Source organism: Homalodisca vitripennis, unplaced genomic scaffold (genome assembly GCF_021130785.1).
Source record: "Homalodisca vitripennis isolate AUS2020 unplaced genomic scaffold, UT_GWSS_2.1 ScUCBcl_6551;HRSCAF=13814, whole genome shotgun sequence".
NCBI lineage: Eukaryota > Metazoa > Arthropoda > Insecta > Hemiptera > Cicadellidae > Homalodisca > Homalodisca vitripennis.
In genome coordinates, this window is record NW_025782663.1 from 11,183 (window position 1) to 31,751 (window position 20,569).

General features: G+C 33.7%; 1 protein-coding gene across 1 annotated transcript; it reads right to left on the reverse strand.

Annotated features, from left to right (window-relative positions):
- Positions 1-8,839: 8,839 nt before the first annotated feature.
- Positions 8,840-20,301, reverse strand: LOC124373860. Its single transcript, XM_046832180.1, has 7 exons — positions 20,254-20,301; positions 19,152-19,247; positions 13,112-13,220; positions 12,307-12,415; positions 11,188-11,243; positions 10,900-11,026; positions 8,840-9,518 (listed from the first exon to the last, which is right to left on the reverse strand). Exons 1-7 carry the CDS (start codon positions 20,299-20,301, stop codon positions 9,431-9,433), a joined length of 633 nt encoding a protein of 210 aa, XP_046688136.1. The 3' UTR covers positions 8,840-9,430.
- Between the last annotated feature and the right edge of the window lie 268 nt (positions 20,302-20,569).

Genomic DNA, 20,569 nt, shown 5'->3' on the forward strand with positions numbered 1-20,569 from the left:
AGATCGGTGTCTCTCAAGTTGGTCTAATCACAGGACATGGGCACCTGAGGAAGCATCTTTGCAAAGTCAGTAACTTCTGGGAGGATCCACACTGTATATTGTGGGACAGGCAAAGAGAAACTGCTGAATCTCTTGGATTACCCTGCAATACAAGAAAGTGCCTACACCATCTTTGGTAGTCTGGAAAAGGGTGATAAACTTCCCCAGTAAGACCTGATCGGTATTTATGGCAGTTTTGTAGATCTACTATAGCAGTTTAATTGGGCTGGCCTCAATGGTATACTTCCAGGGTGTGCAAAAAGACCTTGGAGCTTAAATGCATGGCAATAGGCCATCCCTTATAAGGAGAAGTATAGTTGTATCTGATATCAAAACGATACAAAAAGTTTGTTTTGAACATCTTCACCACTGACTTTTTATGGATCTCTTTCAGACAAAAGTAAATCTCTTCCAGACAGACGTGGACTCCCAGATTCCAGGATTAATCTGTGCCAGTGTCAGATTTCAGTTGCTGCACTAAGTTGAAGCTGAAATAGAGTTTTCATTCAATATTCACACTAATTATGGACTTAACGCATATGACTGAAAATCACATCATTAGTATCTATTTAATAATCATCACCAGTAGCGTAGCCAGAAAATTTCGTTTCGGGGGGGTCCGAAACCGGGGGATCCGGGGGACGTTTTGTGTGTTATTTGCCAATGAATTCACTGGTAAAAGGTAAATAACCAAAAATATGGAGCTTTAGTAACTACGCCTTATAGAAAGTGGAAAGAAGTAATAGGCAAATTAAACTCTCACCATCAACTCTAGTACCGACACAAATTTTTCTTGTATAGCTACAGAAACTTTACGAAGTTCGATTCTGGCCGAGTAGAAGGCACCAAAGTAATGTTGGATTCACTGGATAAGAAATAAAAAGATCAAAAACAGAGCTTCACTCAAGCGTATAATTGATTCAACTATATTCTGTGGAGAAAATGAAATACTCCTTCGGGGACATTGGGCCACTGATGACGGCCGAAAACCCTTTAGAAAAGAAGGGCGATTTTTCGAGCGTTGCTCGGGCAGATCAAACTAACGGTCGGAAAATGCACCGGAAAAACTCTACTGATTAGAGGTTCGGCCACTTTGGATTTCACTGATTGGGGGTATTTATGAATGAGTTTATAATGACGATTTTTGTATCATTACACTGTAGACGAGTATATAATTATCGAAAAAATCACTTTTCTCGGTCGGAAATAAAATAGACCCCCCCCCTGAAGAACTTCAACTACTTTGGACTTCTGTTATTGAGGTATACGTGGTATTTTTTTATTGAGTTTAGGAACGACGATTTTTTGTTATCATTAAACTGTACTCGACTAACTATATAATTATCGAGAAAAAAAATCACTTCCGGTCGGTAAATACCAAAGAAAAGCTCTCTACTGATTCGTGTAATGAACGTTCTATGAATGGGGGCAATTTAAAATAGATATAAATATTTCTAAATAATTTAATTTGACGATTGGTAATGCAATTTTTATTATTGTTGACACAATAAAAAGTATTATTATTACCCTCCGGTCGGAATATACCGAGGAAAAGCTCTACTGATTCAGATTTTTGACGATTTTGGATTTCACTGGTTGAGTGGTTGAGGTAAAAGTAGTACTTATAATTATGTTTAGGACATTGAATTTAGAGATTAATTCAACGCCCGACTAATAAATATATAATTATCGAGAAAAAAAACAAAAATAATCACTTCCGATCGGAATATACTAAGGAAAAGTAAAAAAATAATAACCTCAGTCAGTGAAATCCAAAGTAGTCGGAACTTCTTATCAGTAGACTTTTTTCCGGTGTATTAATCTGACCGGAAGCGATTTTTTCAATTTTTATTTGATAATTATATAGATATTAGTCGGGCGTTTCAATTGATACCTAAAATCAATGTTCTAACATAATTCTAAGTACCACTTTTATCTCAACGACTCAACCAGTGAAACCCAAAATCGTCAAAATCTGAATCGGTATATTCCGACCGGAGGTAATAATAATACTTTTTTATTGTGTCAACAATAATAAAAATTGAATACAATCGTCAAATTAAACTATTTAGAAATATTTATATCTATTTTAAATTGCCCCCATTCATACCCGTTCATACACAGTCCACACTCATTCCTAAGACTGATACATACTTACAGCCATACGTTTTAAAAATCTTCTAAATTTTACCACCAGAAAGAGGATGATCGAATTACTTTAAATTTCATCCCAGCGGCTAATCATAAACTCTTCCACTGAATAAAACACCCTCGACACCAAAAAGTGTCTCAATCGAGCTTTAAATTTTGTTGGTTCATTCAACTTTTTGATTTCATCAGGGAGCTTGTTGATCAGCTTAACACCAACCTCGGATGGCAAACATTTAAATGCGGCTGTTCTGTGCGGATGTAACCGAAGGTTGTCCCTGCCTCTTGTCCCGTATTGATATACGTCCCTGCCCCGGACGAACTCGCACTTAAATCGGCAGAACAGGGCGACATCGAGGATGTAGAGACAGGGCAAAGTTAGCAATCCAAGCTCCCTAAAGGCATATCTGCATGAATTTCGGGATGTCAATACATTAGATGGGGGTGTACAGGGCCGAAGTAGGCCATTTTTAGTACATCCCGGGAGAAAATTTTTGAAAGGTTCCGTACAGCATAAATGCCTGAAGAAACCGTTGAGCAGGTACTTTCAATGTGATTGTCTCAAGTCAGACTTCGATTAAGGTACATTCCGAGGAACTTGGTGGAATCAGTTTCCTCTATGAGGACATCGTCCGCCATCACAGCAGCGCGATCCTCAATCTCTCTTTGCCGCAAACAGAAATTTAGTGCATTTGATTTGGAGTTGTTGGTCCTCAGATTTAATTTAGAAAAAAAACTGAATACATGAATTCAGTTCTAAAAAGGAAATGATTTCTAATTCATGTTTTGTTGGAGCTTTAATGCAGAGCGCTGTATCGTCAACATACTGGACCATTTTCCCTCTCAGGAGCGATGAGTTCCGCCTGCTGATGTACACAAGGAACAAGACTGGTCCAAGTATAGATCCATCCCTGTGGGACTTCCATAGGAAGAAAGTCGCTAATTTAAATTGATTTAATTGTTTTTTTTCTCGATAATTATATACCTGTATGTATTAGTCGGTGTTGAATTCATACCTAAAATAACCGTCCTAACATAATCCTAAGTACCACTTTTTACCTCAACCACTTCAACCAATGAAATCCAAAATCGGCAAAACTTGAATCTGTAGAGAGCTTTACTTCGGTATTTACCGACCGGAAGTGATTTTTTTTTCTCGATAATTATATAGGTATGGTGTACAGTTTAATGATAACAAAAATCGTCGCCTAACTCAATCGAAAACCCCACGTTTACCTCAATCATTGAAGTCCAAATTAGTTTGAAGTTCTAATCAGTAGAGTTTTTCAAGTGTATTTTCCGACCGAAAGTGATTTTTTCGATAATTATTTACACGTTTACAGTTTAATTGACACCTAAAATCAACGTCTTAACTTAATTCTATGTAGTCACTTTAACGTCCCCACGACGAATTTGAACGAAGTGGTCGCTAATTTAAACTGTTCGCCATGTTACGGTTCAGGTTACTTTGGCGACGTCACGTGACCGCGCCCTATAGAAATACCGAGTGATTACACTACACTATCCGAAAAGACCGAGCCCAAAAGTATCGTTTTGATACTTTATGATTTAAACGAAAGGACAATTATATTTTTTAACAACGGTCACTTCAATCAGTGAAATCAATCAATTTAATGTTTGTAGACAAGAGTAATGATAACTGTCCTTTTTTCTCCTGCTCCATGCTTTATTTTTTAATATGTCTTAAAATTTCGGGGGGGGGGGGTCCGGACCCCCTGGACCCCCCCCTTCGCTACGCCACTGATCATCACTTTCAAATGGCAATGGTGTCTCAGTAAATACAAGTATTATAGAAATGTTCGCGAGAAAGGAAACACATATAAGATGCTAGTTTGAAACGTGAACTATGTTCTGAATTTTATTTTTAAGCATGTGTGTGTGTGTTTGTTAAAGAACTGAAACTAATTATAATATCATTAAGTTTATATTATTTCAATGCTGTAATCATGATGATTTCTAGAAACATAACAAAATTTTATTTTGTTCACCAAACAATATACCAAATGTACTGTGATTTTAGGAAAAGGTTTATAACAAAAATGTTTATATATTACTGACAATACAAAAGTCATACAGTAAATGCCATAAGTGTATTATTCCTTTTCCAATGCTCATTTAAGGTATTGTATTACTCATTGGGTAAATAGTGCCAAGTTTCAAAATATTATATATTTTGACAGTATGATGTCAAGGCAGCTTTTGATGTTAAGAATACAGTATCCAAGCAAGAACCTTGTCTAACGATATTTGGAGAATTTCAAATAATAACATACCAAGTTTATTATTTCAAGTTAAAGAAAACTAGATAGCTTTAAAAATAGAAATATCTACGCTTTAAGTTAGGAAACTATTTGATAGATCAAACCGTTGATTAGATTAGATGGAATTAAAATTAGTTAGATTTTTTAAGAATAAAAAATGTTTAATAAGTTACCAAATAAGTGTTAGATTTATGTACTTTGGAAGTGATGTAAAAATAGCTGGAAACATAAGCATTTTTGCTCCATAAAAGTACTACATTGAGGCTTGTGATATTAGTAGTAAAGATTTTAACCACATTTTAATTGAGCTATTAGGTTAGTTAATTTATCAATGCATTTTATACCTACTTATTTGCATATCACTAATTTTCTCCTTGAATCAAAGCAGTGGGTTAAGTTAAGGCAATACTGTTCCTCGATCTAATGCTGAATAATATTCACTGTAAGTAATATATCTTATTTTCCTTTATTCTAGATACTACCATTAAGGCTCATGCTGTATAAAATCGATTATATGATCTATTGTGCCTCACAAAAATAAAATGATCTTGTATTCCAAAGTACTGGTGAAATTGTAAAATCCCTTTATACCTGACAACTGTTACAACAATTCGTTTGCAATACATTGATCAATAAAATATGTACATTCACAAAACAATGAAAACAATATGTCATAAGGTAAAAATCTGATCATCTGCATATTGAGAAACAGTTCCCAATTGGTTACTAATTTTAATATTTTCAACCATAAAAGCAGATAGTGCTAAGTTATAGAAAAGCCATTTTCACTTCAAAATGCAATAGTACAGAAATTACATAATTGATGCAAAATTAATCATGTTATACTTGTTATGTTCAAACATTCCCAACATATTACCTAAGGAAACCTGGAATTTAGTAAAAAAATATCAGCCTACAGATAAGATAAAAAATTAAAATCTTCAAAAATTCAATGAACATTACATAAACTCAGTGGAAGAGATAAAAATTAAAATAACAACTCTTACGGCTTGCTCAGTAAAACTGATTCAGAAGGTACTCATTATATTTATACTATTATTATTATTATTATTAATATTCTGATGGATAGGGCTTTCCAGGATTATATTCCTTTAAATCAACCAGTTTAAAAAATTCTCTGATTAACCCACTGAAAAAATGTCCGTGGTCCCCCCACATGATACTGGTGTTGCACGGCATCTCTGTTCAAAGCAAAATTGTCATAAGATACATTCCAGAGGTCAGAGCTCATAATTGATCTCTGGATTGTCTTAGAAGTGGCATGTTTCTTCCTAACACCCTCAATTATCTCATATAACAAGTGCCAATACTTACAGTAGTATACTACTTTACCTTCATAACTACCAGTAGTTTAGCTGGGAACTATGAACATACTGCAAGTTTAAGATCCCTGAATGAGGGGTAGTCATTACTACTCCCTGCATATGTGCAACAAGCTCCAATGCAATTTTTCACACCATGACCCTTACATTTTCAGCAACTGTAGCTATATTGCAGGCAAAGGTGTCACTGTAACTAACTGCTTCACACACTAATTGATCCAACCAACAATCACCTTTGCAAAATCCAAAAACCCATTGTCACATGCACAACCAAAGCCACATGCTCTCCTCTGTTTTTTTGTTGGAGAGAGCATGGAGACCCTGACTTCTCCAGTTTGAATTTCTCCACTTCAGCTACATAGATAATGAGATCCACAATCTCATGTTTGATACACATGATGAAGAGACAAACATTCCAATGCCCCACATGAGCTCCTCTAGGGATTGTCTTTCTGAAGCATTTTAATTGTCTCTGCACAGCACTAACACCAGCAAAACACCAACATCCCACATTTTTCGAATCCTTTAGACCCCCATACTGAGACTTCCAGCTTTATCTCTCCTTCCTGACGATGCCTATATTTCTACATTCTCCCCTTCCACAGTTCTTCAATGCTCATGACTTGGTTCCTTGTGGGATTCAGCTGAGTGCTCACCATAGTGACTTGATCTACTGTTCTTTCTTATTGCCAGAAGCAGCATGCACTTTCCTCTTTGGAGTACTGGCAGTCCAGAGTTCCAACCTGAGGAACTTTACTCAGTGCCTTAGTCTTTGCCCTCTTCTCATTCCTGCACATTGTGGTTCATGGGGAGTTAGTCTCCATAAAAAACACTGGCAGAGGCTTTACCTGTGGATGACTAATATTTGACGTTCAACAACCAAAAAAGGAGTTAATCAAGCCCTTTAGCTTCCAGGAAGTCATTGCAGTCTTTTTGGTGGTTACATAAATAAAATATTAATGCCTTTATTTAGCAAGTATATTTCAACTTACCATTGCTTTTCAAATCAACTTTTCAACTGAATACTCATAAATAAAATCAAACTTAACCTAAAAGATAAAGAAATTGTTGTGATATCATAAAGTGAAATAATTAAAAACTAATTATTCTTACTTAAGGCATGTATTTACTTGCGAGTTTATCTCTCAACTTATGTGTAAAGTTTTCATAAGAAACAACACTTTTGACTTGCAAGGGGAGGTCATTGGACAATTCAGGGCTGAAGTACGAAAAAGCTCTTCCCTCCTGATCTCAAAGCTTCACTTTGGGAAAACGAGGATTAGAGTTCTGTCAGGTGATGCATTCAGAGATCTCCTCCCAGTATAAAAGCCTTACGCTTAAGTACTGTGGCTCTTTAAGAATAAGAGCTTTTGTGAATCATGCAGCATGTCCAGCATTCAGCATATACTTACATGGACACATTCTGGCAGTCTCCCGAGAGGATGATACATGGTCAAAGCATTTGAAATTGAAAATAAACTTTATCACTGAGTTTTTAAGTCTTTGAAGTATATTTATATCCTCCCTTGAGATGCTGTTTCCTTATGTGGGATGACAGTAGCAAGGAAATGATAGAAATAATAAATGCCTGAGCTGAAGTTTTGTTACCTCATGTGTTGCCACCCTTCTGAAGGTGCCTCTTTTGCTTCTTTCCTAGTAATTTCAGAATGAGTAGGTGGTTACCCCAGTCCTAAGAACAATTCTGTTGAGATAAGTGACTGCAAGCATGTCTAAGAAACTTTTGTCTGCCCTCATTCTCTCTAGAATTCTTCCATCATCAATAGAGCTCCCACTTTCAATCAGGGAGCATGTAATATACCTCCCTCAAAATGCTCAGCAGCACCTTTCAGCCCAGCACTTTGATATAATATTAAGTTCCACAGAGATCAAATCTTGAACCACCTTTTAATTGCTAAAAAGATCTGTTTTGCTCCTCCAGAACTGGTGGAACGGCACAACAAAGCCAAAAATTACGTTTGCACATTTGAGATAAACCCAAAACATGTTTCACAACTATGGGTGGTTTTAAATTGTAAGTTACTTACTCATATTTCAGTTCATTCAAAATTGAGTGGCAAGGCATAATTTGTGAGGATTGTGGTGTTATAACCTACTTGCTCAGATAACGGTTATATATGTCTAGCCAAACAGTTTTTACCTTCAGCAACATGGTGGGTTACCTCAGGATTTTCAATACACTGAACATTTTTCAGTGTCAAAAATAGAAGAGTGGTTTGCAAAGAAAATCGTTATGGGTTCCATTTTGAAATTAATATAAAAATAATAACTCAAAGAGGATTCCTAGTAATAAGGAAGGAGCTTGTCACAGATAAGTAGAGTTAATTACATACTCAGGATTCCTTGTGGTCACCAAAATCCTTTAAGGATTCAGGATATAATGATTCAGCAAAGTTAGTGCCAAACATGCACTCTCTTATCTGTATTGGCAGTTTGTTCACATGTTCATTTCATTACTTGCAAAACCACTAATTTCAAAAATAGGAACAAACATTTTAGTAATGTGTTCATTGTTATGTTGTAGACATCGACCACAGTTTATTTTTTAATATTTCTTTTTTAGATTCAAAAATTGAATATTTTAATGTTTACTTTGGAATTTGACAAGCCCAGGCTTCAAAAATAGTGTTTTACCAAAATCCTTATATTATAGGCCTACAGTTTCACATCTATTTATAAAGGACTTCAGCAAGTTTGGAAAAATAATACTAGCATTTAACAAATTTATTAATCTATTTTATTTGACAACTAAATAACATACATTTTCATAAAATCACTATCCTCAGTATATTACATACAGTATACAGAGATGATAAATAAAATTATATGAAATTAAACATACCATACAGCATTTTCTTTAATGCGTCAACCTGTAGAATAAAGTAATATTTGGCAAATAAAAGAACTTCAGTTAAACTCATTTATTATTTTTTTCCAACTACAGCTATGGTAATAGCTAGCTAATTATTACATAGATATCTTATTTTTTCAGAATATTCACCTATGCATATTAATGCAGCAATAGTTTTAGCAGGTTTAATTATTGAACAGGTTTTATAAATACAAAAAAGATCAATTAATATTTATTTTAAATAAACATAATAAAGGAATGGATGGATAAATTTGTAATTTTGCTATGTTAATTTACAGAATTGTTTCTATTATATTTTTAAAAAATATTTAACAAATTATGTTTAATAGCCAAACAGTATTTGAAAAAATAGTATGTTGATATATACATAGCTAAGTTAAAAAAACTTTAGCCCGTCCAAAACTGAGTAAATAATATTTTAACATGTTGACTGCGGTAGATCTTTGTCCATACTCAACCAACCCAGCCCATCTCACTATACATACCCTGTACGTTTATAAATTATCAGTTTTAGATTCAGCATTCAACTGACAAAACGCTATGGATCAGTTTTCATAATTTTCAACCGTTTGCTTATACTTTTTGGATTGCTAAAAAGTGTCTTAAGTTTGTGTATCTGATAGTTGTTAAATGAGTCTTCAATAATTAATTTTTGTTGCGATTCTGTTTTCCGCTATTTCTATTAGGACGTCCACGTCAAACGACAGGGGTGAGGACAGGTTGACCTGTCAGAGCATTATAGATGTTCTGCGCCGCCAGAATGTACATCGCTTTCCGATTCTCCAAAAGTTCTGCTCCCAATGTGAGGCGTCAGCGCTGAAGAACAAGTGGAATAAATATATGTTTACTTAGTAAAACACAGTGTATCAGTAATTAAGTACTTTTCTTAAATTATGAATTTAATCATAGTGAAAGTAAAAACCATTACTATTTCAACAACACTTTTTAAAGTGATAAAGTTTCTCAGCTGGAAGAGCTTTGCTATTAGATAAAGGGTTCACCAAGCAAAGGCAGTAAAAAGATTTTGACATAAATGTGTTTTCTTTATAAATTTAACCATAAGCAATAATTACAAACACATCACTTCCTCTATAAAAACTCAAATTGAGAACTTGTAATACATTTATTGTCCTTCATTGGAAACATAAAGTAGAGAAAATGATAGTTTTATTTTATAAACTGATAGTATACTACAGAGATTAAGAAGGAAGTGGGCAAAATTTTAGTGAAAATAGGACAAAATTTAAAAAAAACAAACCTTAAAATCCACCCTTTTCTGTTATTTTATTTTTAATACTGCAGGCAGAATATAGAAAAACGGGTGGAATTAAAAAATTAAGAACTATTTTATATATATAATGGAATTTTTATGGAGATCCCCTCCAAAAGGTGAGTTTTTCTCGACTCAAATTGAAAATTCCATTTTGTGTAATAACATCACTGAAAATTGAATAAAACCATAATTTTTAGGACACTGCAGGTTCGTGTTTTCATTTATTTTCTAGTTTTTAAAAGTTCTAAATTTTAACTGAACAATAAAAATGTACTATTTTTAAGTCTATTTTTATGTACTGTTTTAAAAAATGTGAGTTAAGATAAATTGGAGTGGAAATTTGCTGAGTGCTTGTAAGCGTTTTTAAGATACAAAAATAATGGTTTAAGAAGTATTTAATTTCCAACAAAAACGCTAGAAAGTATCATAAAATACAACATTGAATTTGTGTGTCTCTGTTGTGGGGTTAATATTCCCAAAGGTGATATGTTAAGAATCTTTATAAAAAGTAACAGTAATATAATTTTTATTAGAAACCACCTTTAATTCATCTGCTTCCTAATTCTGTGTTATAAAAATATTAGGTTACCCATTACCTTGGACTATTTTCCATTTTAAAAGCTTCAATTTAACTTTTCTAACTAATAATAATTTTAAGCTCACCTTTATTAACAAAACTTTTTCATAGAGTGGTTAGTATTTATTTAAGGTAATACATAATCATAATTTAATATTTAGTCACTCAATGGCTATAATACACAATGAAATACATGAAAATTAATAACGGAATTGAATCAAAATTCAATGTCTGTACCACTTAGTACAATCTGCTTTGAGTGTAAATAATTCTATTAAAGAAACTCTACAAAAGACTAGATAATCCTTACTTACTACTTAATCTTAATGTAACGTACTAAAACTTACCACAAGTTGGTAGTTTTGGTGAGGATGTGATCTTGAGGTAAGGGTTCTGGATACATTACATCTAGACCTGCACCATAGATGATGTTCTTCTGCAGTGCCTCTATCAAGTCATCTTGGTTTACCACTTCTGCAATTTAAATTTACCATAATTTTATAGCATACCGAAAAAATTTGAGTTAAAAAATTAGAATACTTTTTTGGAATTGTTTAAAAAATACATGGAAAGATATTTTGTCCCAAGAAGTACCCGTATAAGCTTGGTAGTGGTGGTAGTTTTCTGACACTTACCTCCCCGTGATGTGTTGATGAGGATGCTGGTGTTCTTCATGGTGCTCAGAGTCTCCCTTATTTACAAGGAATCTGGTTTCATTATTCAGAGGCACACACAAATACAGGAAGTCACTCTCCTTTGAAAATCACTTCCTTGGACACAAACTCTGCATTTACCGATCTTGCTGTTGAAAAATAAAATAAAAAATATTAACTTAAAGACATCTTTGAAATCAAATTCAAATCAAATAATGTTTATTGCCGTATGACTTCTACAAATATTGACAATGTAAATTTGCCACCCAGATGGCCAAGTCAAAAGTACATGAAAACAATGTACTATTCTAAAAACTAAATAAAACAAAAATCGTACAGAGGTCCAACAGTAGCATTTACAGCAACATTATATAAACTTACTGATTTGAGAAGTTTTTTTTCTAGTTCTATTGTTTTTTTTTTACGTAGGCTGCATTAAAACTAGTCAGAACAAGACATTAAACAATATATTGTAAAGCAACAAGATTGTAAAAAATGAATAAAATGTTAGAAAAGTCCCAAACTTAATATGTAATAAAATTTCATGAACTGTTTAATGCTTTACTAGGTTTCGAGATAATATATTTGTTTGAAATCCAATCCATTAAAAATGTTAAGAAATATATGTAATACATCATGTAAAAGAAAAAAAAACATTTAAAACTATTGGCGTTGTAACTGCTTGAAAAATAACAGGAAAATGAATAGTTATTTTTACTTATAATCTTTATCATTATAAAGATGAAGTATCACATTTGATACATGTGATGTGAACATGTAACTGTCTACCAATTAAAGCCAGATGCTTTTATTACTACCAATAATTCCTAATTTTCTCTTTACCTTTCTCCTCCAGTTCTGGCAAGATCATTGTACAACAACCGTCGTCCGATTTCAAATCCTACAATTCTCTTCGCTATAGCAAATCCATTCTGACCCAAACCGATGATTTCCGACAGTTTTTATTAGAGAGACCGTGTCCAGTCATCCATGTGGCATGATTCATCAGCCATGTTCCTGAGGTGATGGCCTTGTATCCCTCTAGAGTCCTGCGAGAAACTTCCAAAGTGAGAGCAATGGCAATCTCAGCCACAGCAGGGCCCGAGGACGTTGGCAGCATTGGTGCATATGATCCCTTTCTCTTTTAAATAATTGACATCGATGTGGTCGTATCCGGCTCCGGAGTGTGCTACGATCTTAAGGGAGTCACCTAACAATTTAAATACTTTCATTTTTTATTTTCATTTTATGTATTTATTTATTCTTTGAAATAACAACAATTACAATTCATTTTATTCATAAATGCAAAAACCCTAAATGGGTTTTGTCTCCATTTTCACTAAATATACTAATTATTAATTCTATGCTTTTAAATTAATTTGTCGTGAAGTCCATGCAGTTTTATTACAAGAGTAAACACTTCACCAATAATGCAGTTACAATATTAAAAAATAATAAATACAAATTTCAAATTAACATACCAAAAATTCTCAAGAAAAACAATTGCAATAGTTAAAATTTCTAAAAAAAACTGTAATTCTAACAACAATAAATAAATAAATACTCAAGAATAACAATAACAACAACAACAACCAGAAGAAACAAATATGAAATATGTCGTATAATATTATATCTCAACAGTTTAGTTCTAAAAATTAAAAATAAGATCAAAGTACTTAGACTGAATAATAAAAGGACATTTTAAAGATTTAATTTCAAAAATAAAGTAATACTATGAACGTCAAACAAAACCGTTACAATGGAATCTTCAAATACTGTTAATCAAACGTCAAATGTTTTGCCTACCAAACATAAATTTTCTCTAATAATATAATTATGAAAATTGTTTTTAACTCCAGTACATTGATTATTAAATAACAGAAAAGGTCAACGCCATTGTAATCACCTGCTGCATTTATCATCTCCCGATCCACCTTGATGTGACCGTACCATAGAGCTGCAGAACATCCTTGGATCAGCTGCAAGAGCTCTTCTCTTGTGGGATTTGGAGTTTCCTTTTACTACCACTGTCTCAAATCTGCACAAAGTTTAAATTTTCAATCAGGAAACCGTGGAGAATGGAGTGCGGAGAACAAAACATAATAAAGAAATAAGAGATCTATACAGCATGAGGCAGACCACCCATCTGCGATGTATAGCAGCTGAACCGAGAAACCTATCTTTGTTTTATCATAAATATCCATATTTTGATCTTGAAGTATTCTGGAAAATAGTATTTAACACCCAAAATGGAACTTTTGGGTGGTAGGGATCATTTTCGTAAAATTTTTAAACGTAAAGGTAAGGTTTAGCAGTACCTCATTTTAAAGGTTTGCAAAGGTTTCAAAATTCAACAATCATTTTGAAAAAAATGTTATTATAATTTCACTTCTTAGCATACAGGGTGGTCCAAAATGTCCAAATTTGTACGGTTTCACAGTTTTTTTTTACTCACACCCTTTAAAAAAATGTTATCCAAGGTTACCAAAAACTACTATTCCTAAAAATATGTTACAGTTTGTCACTTTTGTCACTGTTCGTTAAAACTAAGAAGGTAGTTTTCTCCGTTCAGCTGCGATACATTACGGATGGGAGGTCTGTCTTAACCTGTATAGACACAGTAATATAGTACCACATGCAAAAAACGTGGATAATGAGATGGAATCAACACATATGAGAAGGGAGACTCATAAATGAAATAGCACTGTAAAAGCATAGAGGAGACCTTTAGAAAGATCCAAACGAAGATTGTTGGGACAAGTCAGATATACAGAGGAAGGGTCAAGTGCCGAGGAGGAGGCATAAGACAGTGGAAGACAAGGACGTAGCCAGCGAGGGGGTCCAAGGGGTCCGGACACCCCTAAAATTTTCAATTATTTTTTTAGTAAACGATTATTATTCAGTAATTACTGACATGTACCAGCTGAAAGATCATTCTCAGTAAAGAAACGGGTCAATAACTGTTTAAGAAACAAAATGGGACCTTACTCTCTGTCCACTACGGAAAAAATATCAGTTGTTTGGACCTCTCCTCAAATTAATTCCTGTCTACGTTCTTGGTGGAAGATTGAGGGTGATTGCTGGTGCAGCTAAATCTCAGTTGGAATATAGATGGCCTTGAATGTATATAAATATTTATACAATTGTGTTAATAAGCAAAGTCTTGTAATTAGTTCACTATATTGCATTAATGTAAACCTCATCACTAAAATAAATCAAATAATTTGTAGTTCATATGTATTTTAAAAAATATAAAAGAGCAGACAAACAGTGACATACAGTAACTAAACTTAAACTTACTTATCTTTGAGTATATCAACGGCAACTTGGGGGAATAGCATTGTGACCTGATGAGAACCCTCGCCACGGTTTAAGTTGGTCTAAAACAAAAAAATCATTCAAACATGTCTGTTTTTAAATCATTTATCAGGGATGCTACAGGTCAGTAGAGGAAGTCAGGGAAAAAAACAGGACTCTGAGAAATCAGTGGAAAAGATCCAGGGAATCTGGTCTCAAGTCAAGGTAAAAGTCAGGGAATTTCGACGTTGGTCAGGGAAAAAATATAAAAATCCCTTTACACAAAATAATAAACTTATCTGCCCGACCTAACCACCGCCGTGCGCCGAGTTCCTAGCCTAGCAGACAACGCGGCGGCATGAAGCAGGCAGACCAAAAACCCTGGGGATTGCGTCGAAAAAAGTCAGGGAAAAATGAAAAATTTGGTCTGGAAATCAAGGAAAAGTCAGGGAATTTTCCATTATTGGAACTCTTGTTAGCAACCCTGGTTTTATCAACAGATTAAAAATATTTTTCAAGTCAGTTGTACTTATACAGGCATAAATAAAACATATTAAAAGTATCATCGCTAAAATTGGGAGCTACAAGGGTACAATTTTGAAGTGGACAACATTAAATGGTAGAACAAATAAATAATTTTAAAAAAAATAATAAAATTCCCGTTATTTTTTTTAAACCTATCACGCAATAAAAAATCCTTTGCAAAACTTTAGAAAATTAAATATAGTTTTAAAGTTTAATGTTATATGAATTAATAGAGTCAAAAAATTCTAATGACTTATTTTAACCCTCTATAATTTAGCCTTTAAAAACTTTAAGCCAATAATATTCCTCTCAATAACAAGAAAATTCCATTTTCCTAAAATTTTACCGAAAAATGCTAAAAGAATTACTTTGGTCAAAAAAAAACATAACTATAGTATTTGACATGAATTCCATGAAGACAGTAATTTTGAATGATAATTGAAAAGAACATTAGTATTTAAGTACAAAAATTGATAATAACTTTAAATTGAATATTATTCCAATCATTTATGGGTCTTAGTAAAGATGGTTCTATGAATAGATATATATAAATTTTTAATTACATTTAAAACATTAAAACATTAAATATTTTGGTACCATGTTTGTACTTAAATTGTAATACACTTATCAATGGTGTAACTTGTACAATAAAACATTTAATCTATTCACTATTGGTCACTAATTTTTAAATTACAACTCAAAAATTTGTGCAAGACTACAACATTGCTGTGAATATTGTTTTACACTTGAGGAAGTAGTAAACAGTTGCATTATTAATTTTTTTTTCTTTATCATCAACTTATAATGTTATTAATATGTTTAAGGTCTTTTCTTCATACAAGCATCTTATTATCTTCCTTGGAGCAATCTTGTTCTGTTCTATGTCCAGTTTATTTAGTGACAGTTTTGTCTTAAAACTTTATTTAAAAAGGACTGGACCATGGTTTTAATTATTTAATTAATGATGGATTTTACTGTATTCGCAGCAGAAAAATAATATCCAGAGAGAATGAGGCATGGGAGCCAAGTTTGTGTTTGCTAAATGTGTCTATCAATTTGCATGGAGTTCATTTACTCAGGGATCAAACAACATTAATAAACTAAATTCATGCAATTTCAAGTGAGATAATGCACCGTCCTTATAATGACTGCTTTAGTACTGGTTGTAGTTGTTTGTTGTATCAAAACATAAACCGTTGTATAACCGACAAAAGTGTTCCTTTGATAGCTGGACCAGTTTGCTTATAATAATTCTAAAAATTTTAGGTGTAGTAGTGAACTCTTTAAAAGCGGGAAGCTCAGACGCAGATGGGTATGGAATACACCCCAGGAAAAGGTGAGGTGGGGCCCTCATCACCAGGAAAACTTTGTTGAAAATTATAGCCTGTAAACTCTTTGTTTTTAAAGGCCCCACCCAGACAAAATAAAATAAGATACCATTCATTTATTTATAAAAATACCCAGTGAATATTTTTAATGCTGTTTTTAATTTTTCTTTAAGGTGCTTGATTAGGATGTAAGAAAATAAAAACATGAATTTAAATTATTTGAGTTTACTCTCTACTCTACTCTACTCCATTAACACCTTGTTGCCTACTTTAAATTTCCCAGAAATATTTGGTTTGATTTCATTGACCATTTTGTTTTGGAATCAATGAAGCTCGCCAATATTAATTTTTTAATGAATGGTAAAATAAAAACAAATTGAGCCTTATTCACAGTTTTTATTTATACACATTACAGTAGTAATAATAATACATATTAATATGTAATATGGATTTTTGTTAATATAACAGCTTTTTTTACAAGTTTGCATATTTTACAAAAAAATTGCATACCTTATGGGTACAAAACAATATTAATACATTCAAAATAAACCAACTTCTTGGAAAGGAAAAGGAAGCGTTTAATTACACACAAAATAAATGACACACAGAGTGGAGTAACACGGTTTCATTTTTTTAAATTTAGTGTAGTTTTAAAAAGTTAAGGTTGATTATTTTATTTGCTTATTAGTTATTATAACAAATATGTACGGATTTGTAGTATAATATTGTAAGGCAATGCCAAGACTGTTGGTAAACTTAGTTTTAGTTGTTTGTTAATATTTTAAAGTGAAAACTACAAAAGAAACAAAACAACAATACACAAAACTAACTGTAAGTACAAAAAAGAACTCATGAAACTTGAGTTCAGAACACAACTATAAGTTAGGCATAGGCTAGTTATTTTTAATGAAAACTTAATGTTCTGAAATTCTAAAAGATATTTAAAAAACAGATTTAGGAAAAAAGTTCCCACAATGCAATGCTGTCTTCATGGTAAGTTTTCTGCCCTCGTTGTTTTGACTTGGTGTCAAGTGCAGAATGGTGTCCCTTCGCCAGCCAGGTTTTGACGTGTCGCTCGGGATTGTAACTAGCCACAGGAGGTCCTAGGGGCCTGATCCGCAATAAATCGCAAACAGTGCTAATGTAGAGTGAATGATCTAAGAGGAGACATAATTAGATTCATTGCAGAAAACCCACGTTCACATTCAGACACTAGACACTGCAATACTATTTATGATGGAAATCATATTCTTAAACGACGGCGGTTGCTCTAGAATAGTAGGTTTCTCTCCACTTAACATAGGCTTCAGTCCCTGCTTGAAGTGTCTGAAGTTCTCTAATTATATCCTGAGAGCTGCTAATCTTAAATCTATCGCAGATTCGCTGGATCTCACATTCTCCGAAGGTGATGGATAAGTCTTTTCTTGTGCCAATACATGGGGCGGTGGATCCACTTTGATGTCGATTCATGAATTTTGGCGTGATAGTGTTTCAGCCGCGCAATATTGGAAGTATAATGATTCAGCAACCTTTGAAGTCAAGTTGTTAGCGAAGGCCTCCGATAGAACTGTTTTTTCTGGAATACTGGGTATCTTTGGATATCTTACACAAAGTTTAACATCTTGAAACATCAAATCGTCAATAGCAATTTTAGCTTCCACTGAACGTCCTACCCATGTTTTTCAGACTCGGTTTTCAAACACTGTTGGATTAACAGTGTTACATTGCACTGTGGGCTTGTGATAAGGTATGAGGCTTGATTTTTGAAGCTGTATAAGGACAAAATCCGATAACTCTTCTAGAGCACATACGAACATCAATGCCAGGTTGTGTACAAAAGTTGTAGACAGAATAATGTACTACAAAAGGCACACTTATTGGGTAAGGTTAGAACGTTTGCATTCGAGTCCCTTTGTTTGTCTTATCAGATGCTTCAATGCAATGATTGTACAAAGCTTTAAAAATCTGTCCAAACTGCTTTTCACAACCGCGCATTAAGTCTGGAGGCTACCCAACGAGTATCTAAAAACACGGCCGATTTTCAACATTTGGCTCCTCTAGTCCTTTAGCAACTTCTGCCAACCTCCCTGCTTTTTTATTTTTTCGAGGTGAACAACTTAACAAAAACCCAAAATGTTTCCTAATTTTTAATCCATTAATATCTTAAAATGATTGAGTTCCAAGCTACTTCTTCTATGTGGAATCGTGCACGGCAAGCTCCTAAACGATGGTTCCAAACAATGCCAAATGAACAAGTTGGGGAACGTTTCAGTAAGCTGTATAGCAAGGCCAGATTTCTTGCCTAAGTAAGCCACTGAAGCCACCTATCACAAGTTATGAGCAATCAGTATGGTCCGTTTCAATGAATTCAAAGCTTAAGACCTAATGCTTGTAAACTGATTTAAAAGTTCCTTGTAAATATTTCAATATTCAATTTTCAAACTTTTTTATTGTCGTTAGATCATGTTATTAACATGTAATGAAACAAAAGTACAGTAAGCTACATTGATTATTATAAATATACATATAAGAAATACAATATTATTGTATGAAAGGATCAAAGCTAGAAGTAGGAACTTAATTGTTACATATAAATAATAAAAGAATACAAATAGATTATTAAAATAGAGTATTTTATGCTAGGAACTCCCCAACCTGAATAAAAACAACCCTCTAATAGGTATTCTTATAGTTGTTTTTTTAAAAATTGTTTTTTTTCAGTCTAATAATTATTTTAACATGACTAGGGTAGGCTTCCAAAAAAACCTAGCCCCTGAAATTTTGAGGCAGTCCTACCCGCGCAGAGCCGAGCGAATCGTTTTGGGTTTTGGTGGGTCGCAGGTCTACTCGGAGCTCCGCGTGTTTTGTGGTCCAAGTATAGCAGACATCCATCTACAACAACATTGTGTCAACAATGAAACCTGGTCATAAGAGAATAATGGTCTCGTGAAATATACAAAGATGGAAAGGTCAAAATGCTGTGCTCTTTTAAAATAGCATTTCTTGCATGAACTTCTGTCGAGATATGCCAAGCCGACAACACAGTCACAAATCGTTTTTCTGTAATAACGAAAACCTCTTTTTAGTAAGTACTGAGGTGCCGAGTCCCCAAACAAGAAGTCCATGTACCTATATCAAACCGTAGACTCTACCAAACCAAAGTATAATTATTTTTAATAACTGGGGGAGAATCATGGCGATATTTTGCAAACTGGGACAATAAAAAAAAAGATCAGGAAGAGACGATGAAGTACAAGAGATGGCAGCACAGCAAAGTTTTATGTTGGGATCGCCAAGTCAATGTCCATCGGACCACCTGAAGTCCCAAAATATTTTACTGATAATAGAGGTGGTGTTCTATGTTTTTTCTTCGTTTATTTTCAATACATGGAGGCCTTGAAAGATGATTAGTTTTTTTTAAATTCTCAGGTAAATTGTGTTTTGTTATGAGAATTAATGATGTGTGTGAAATTCAGATTATATGTAAAAATTGAATAGGCCTGTGTATAAGACAACGGTTAACTGTTATAGTTTCGTGAGTTCTATCTAGTACTGTTAATTAGAAAATACGTAAGGCAAATATCATCAGTCTGTACATAACGGTACTTTTATCGTGGTTTATAAGTGAGCACTAAATTAATTTTATGTAAAGGTTAAACAAAATTGGTCCAAGTAACTGATCCTTGTGGGACTCCAAAATTTAAGTCCATACAAATCAGCTTCCGAGAGCATATGGTTATTTGAGTTTGACAAATTGGGTTTTCGATCCCTAAGATACGACTGCTACGCCACCTCAGTATCTCATTTGCACAAACCTAGGCGTTTGCAAACCCTCCATCAGTCTGTTCAGTGACTGTACACCTCCAGTCGAACGCCTTAGTCAGATCCATCCGTTTACAAGCCAGAGTGAGTCCGCTGACTTCTCGTCCAGTCCCGTGACCCACATTGGGGAAAATATGAAAAGTCGCCAATGCCCTCACCAGTAGAGCGTTCTCGCCTTAGACAAGAACCGAAACTTGCTTGTCTGTTATAGCATATTAATTTGTTGAGCGACGGGGGTGTGTGGGAGAAGTAACGTGTAGATTAATCATATTTAAAAAAAATAAGTTCAAATACCTTATAAATACTTTAGACTATGAAATTTGTTGTAATTGGTCGGGTAAATCAGGTCAAGTAGACGTACTGTCCCCCTCCTTTGAATACAGGTAATTCAC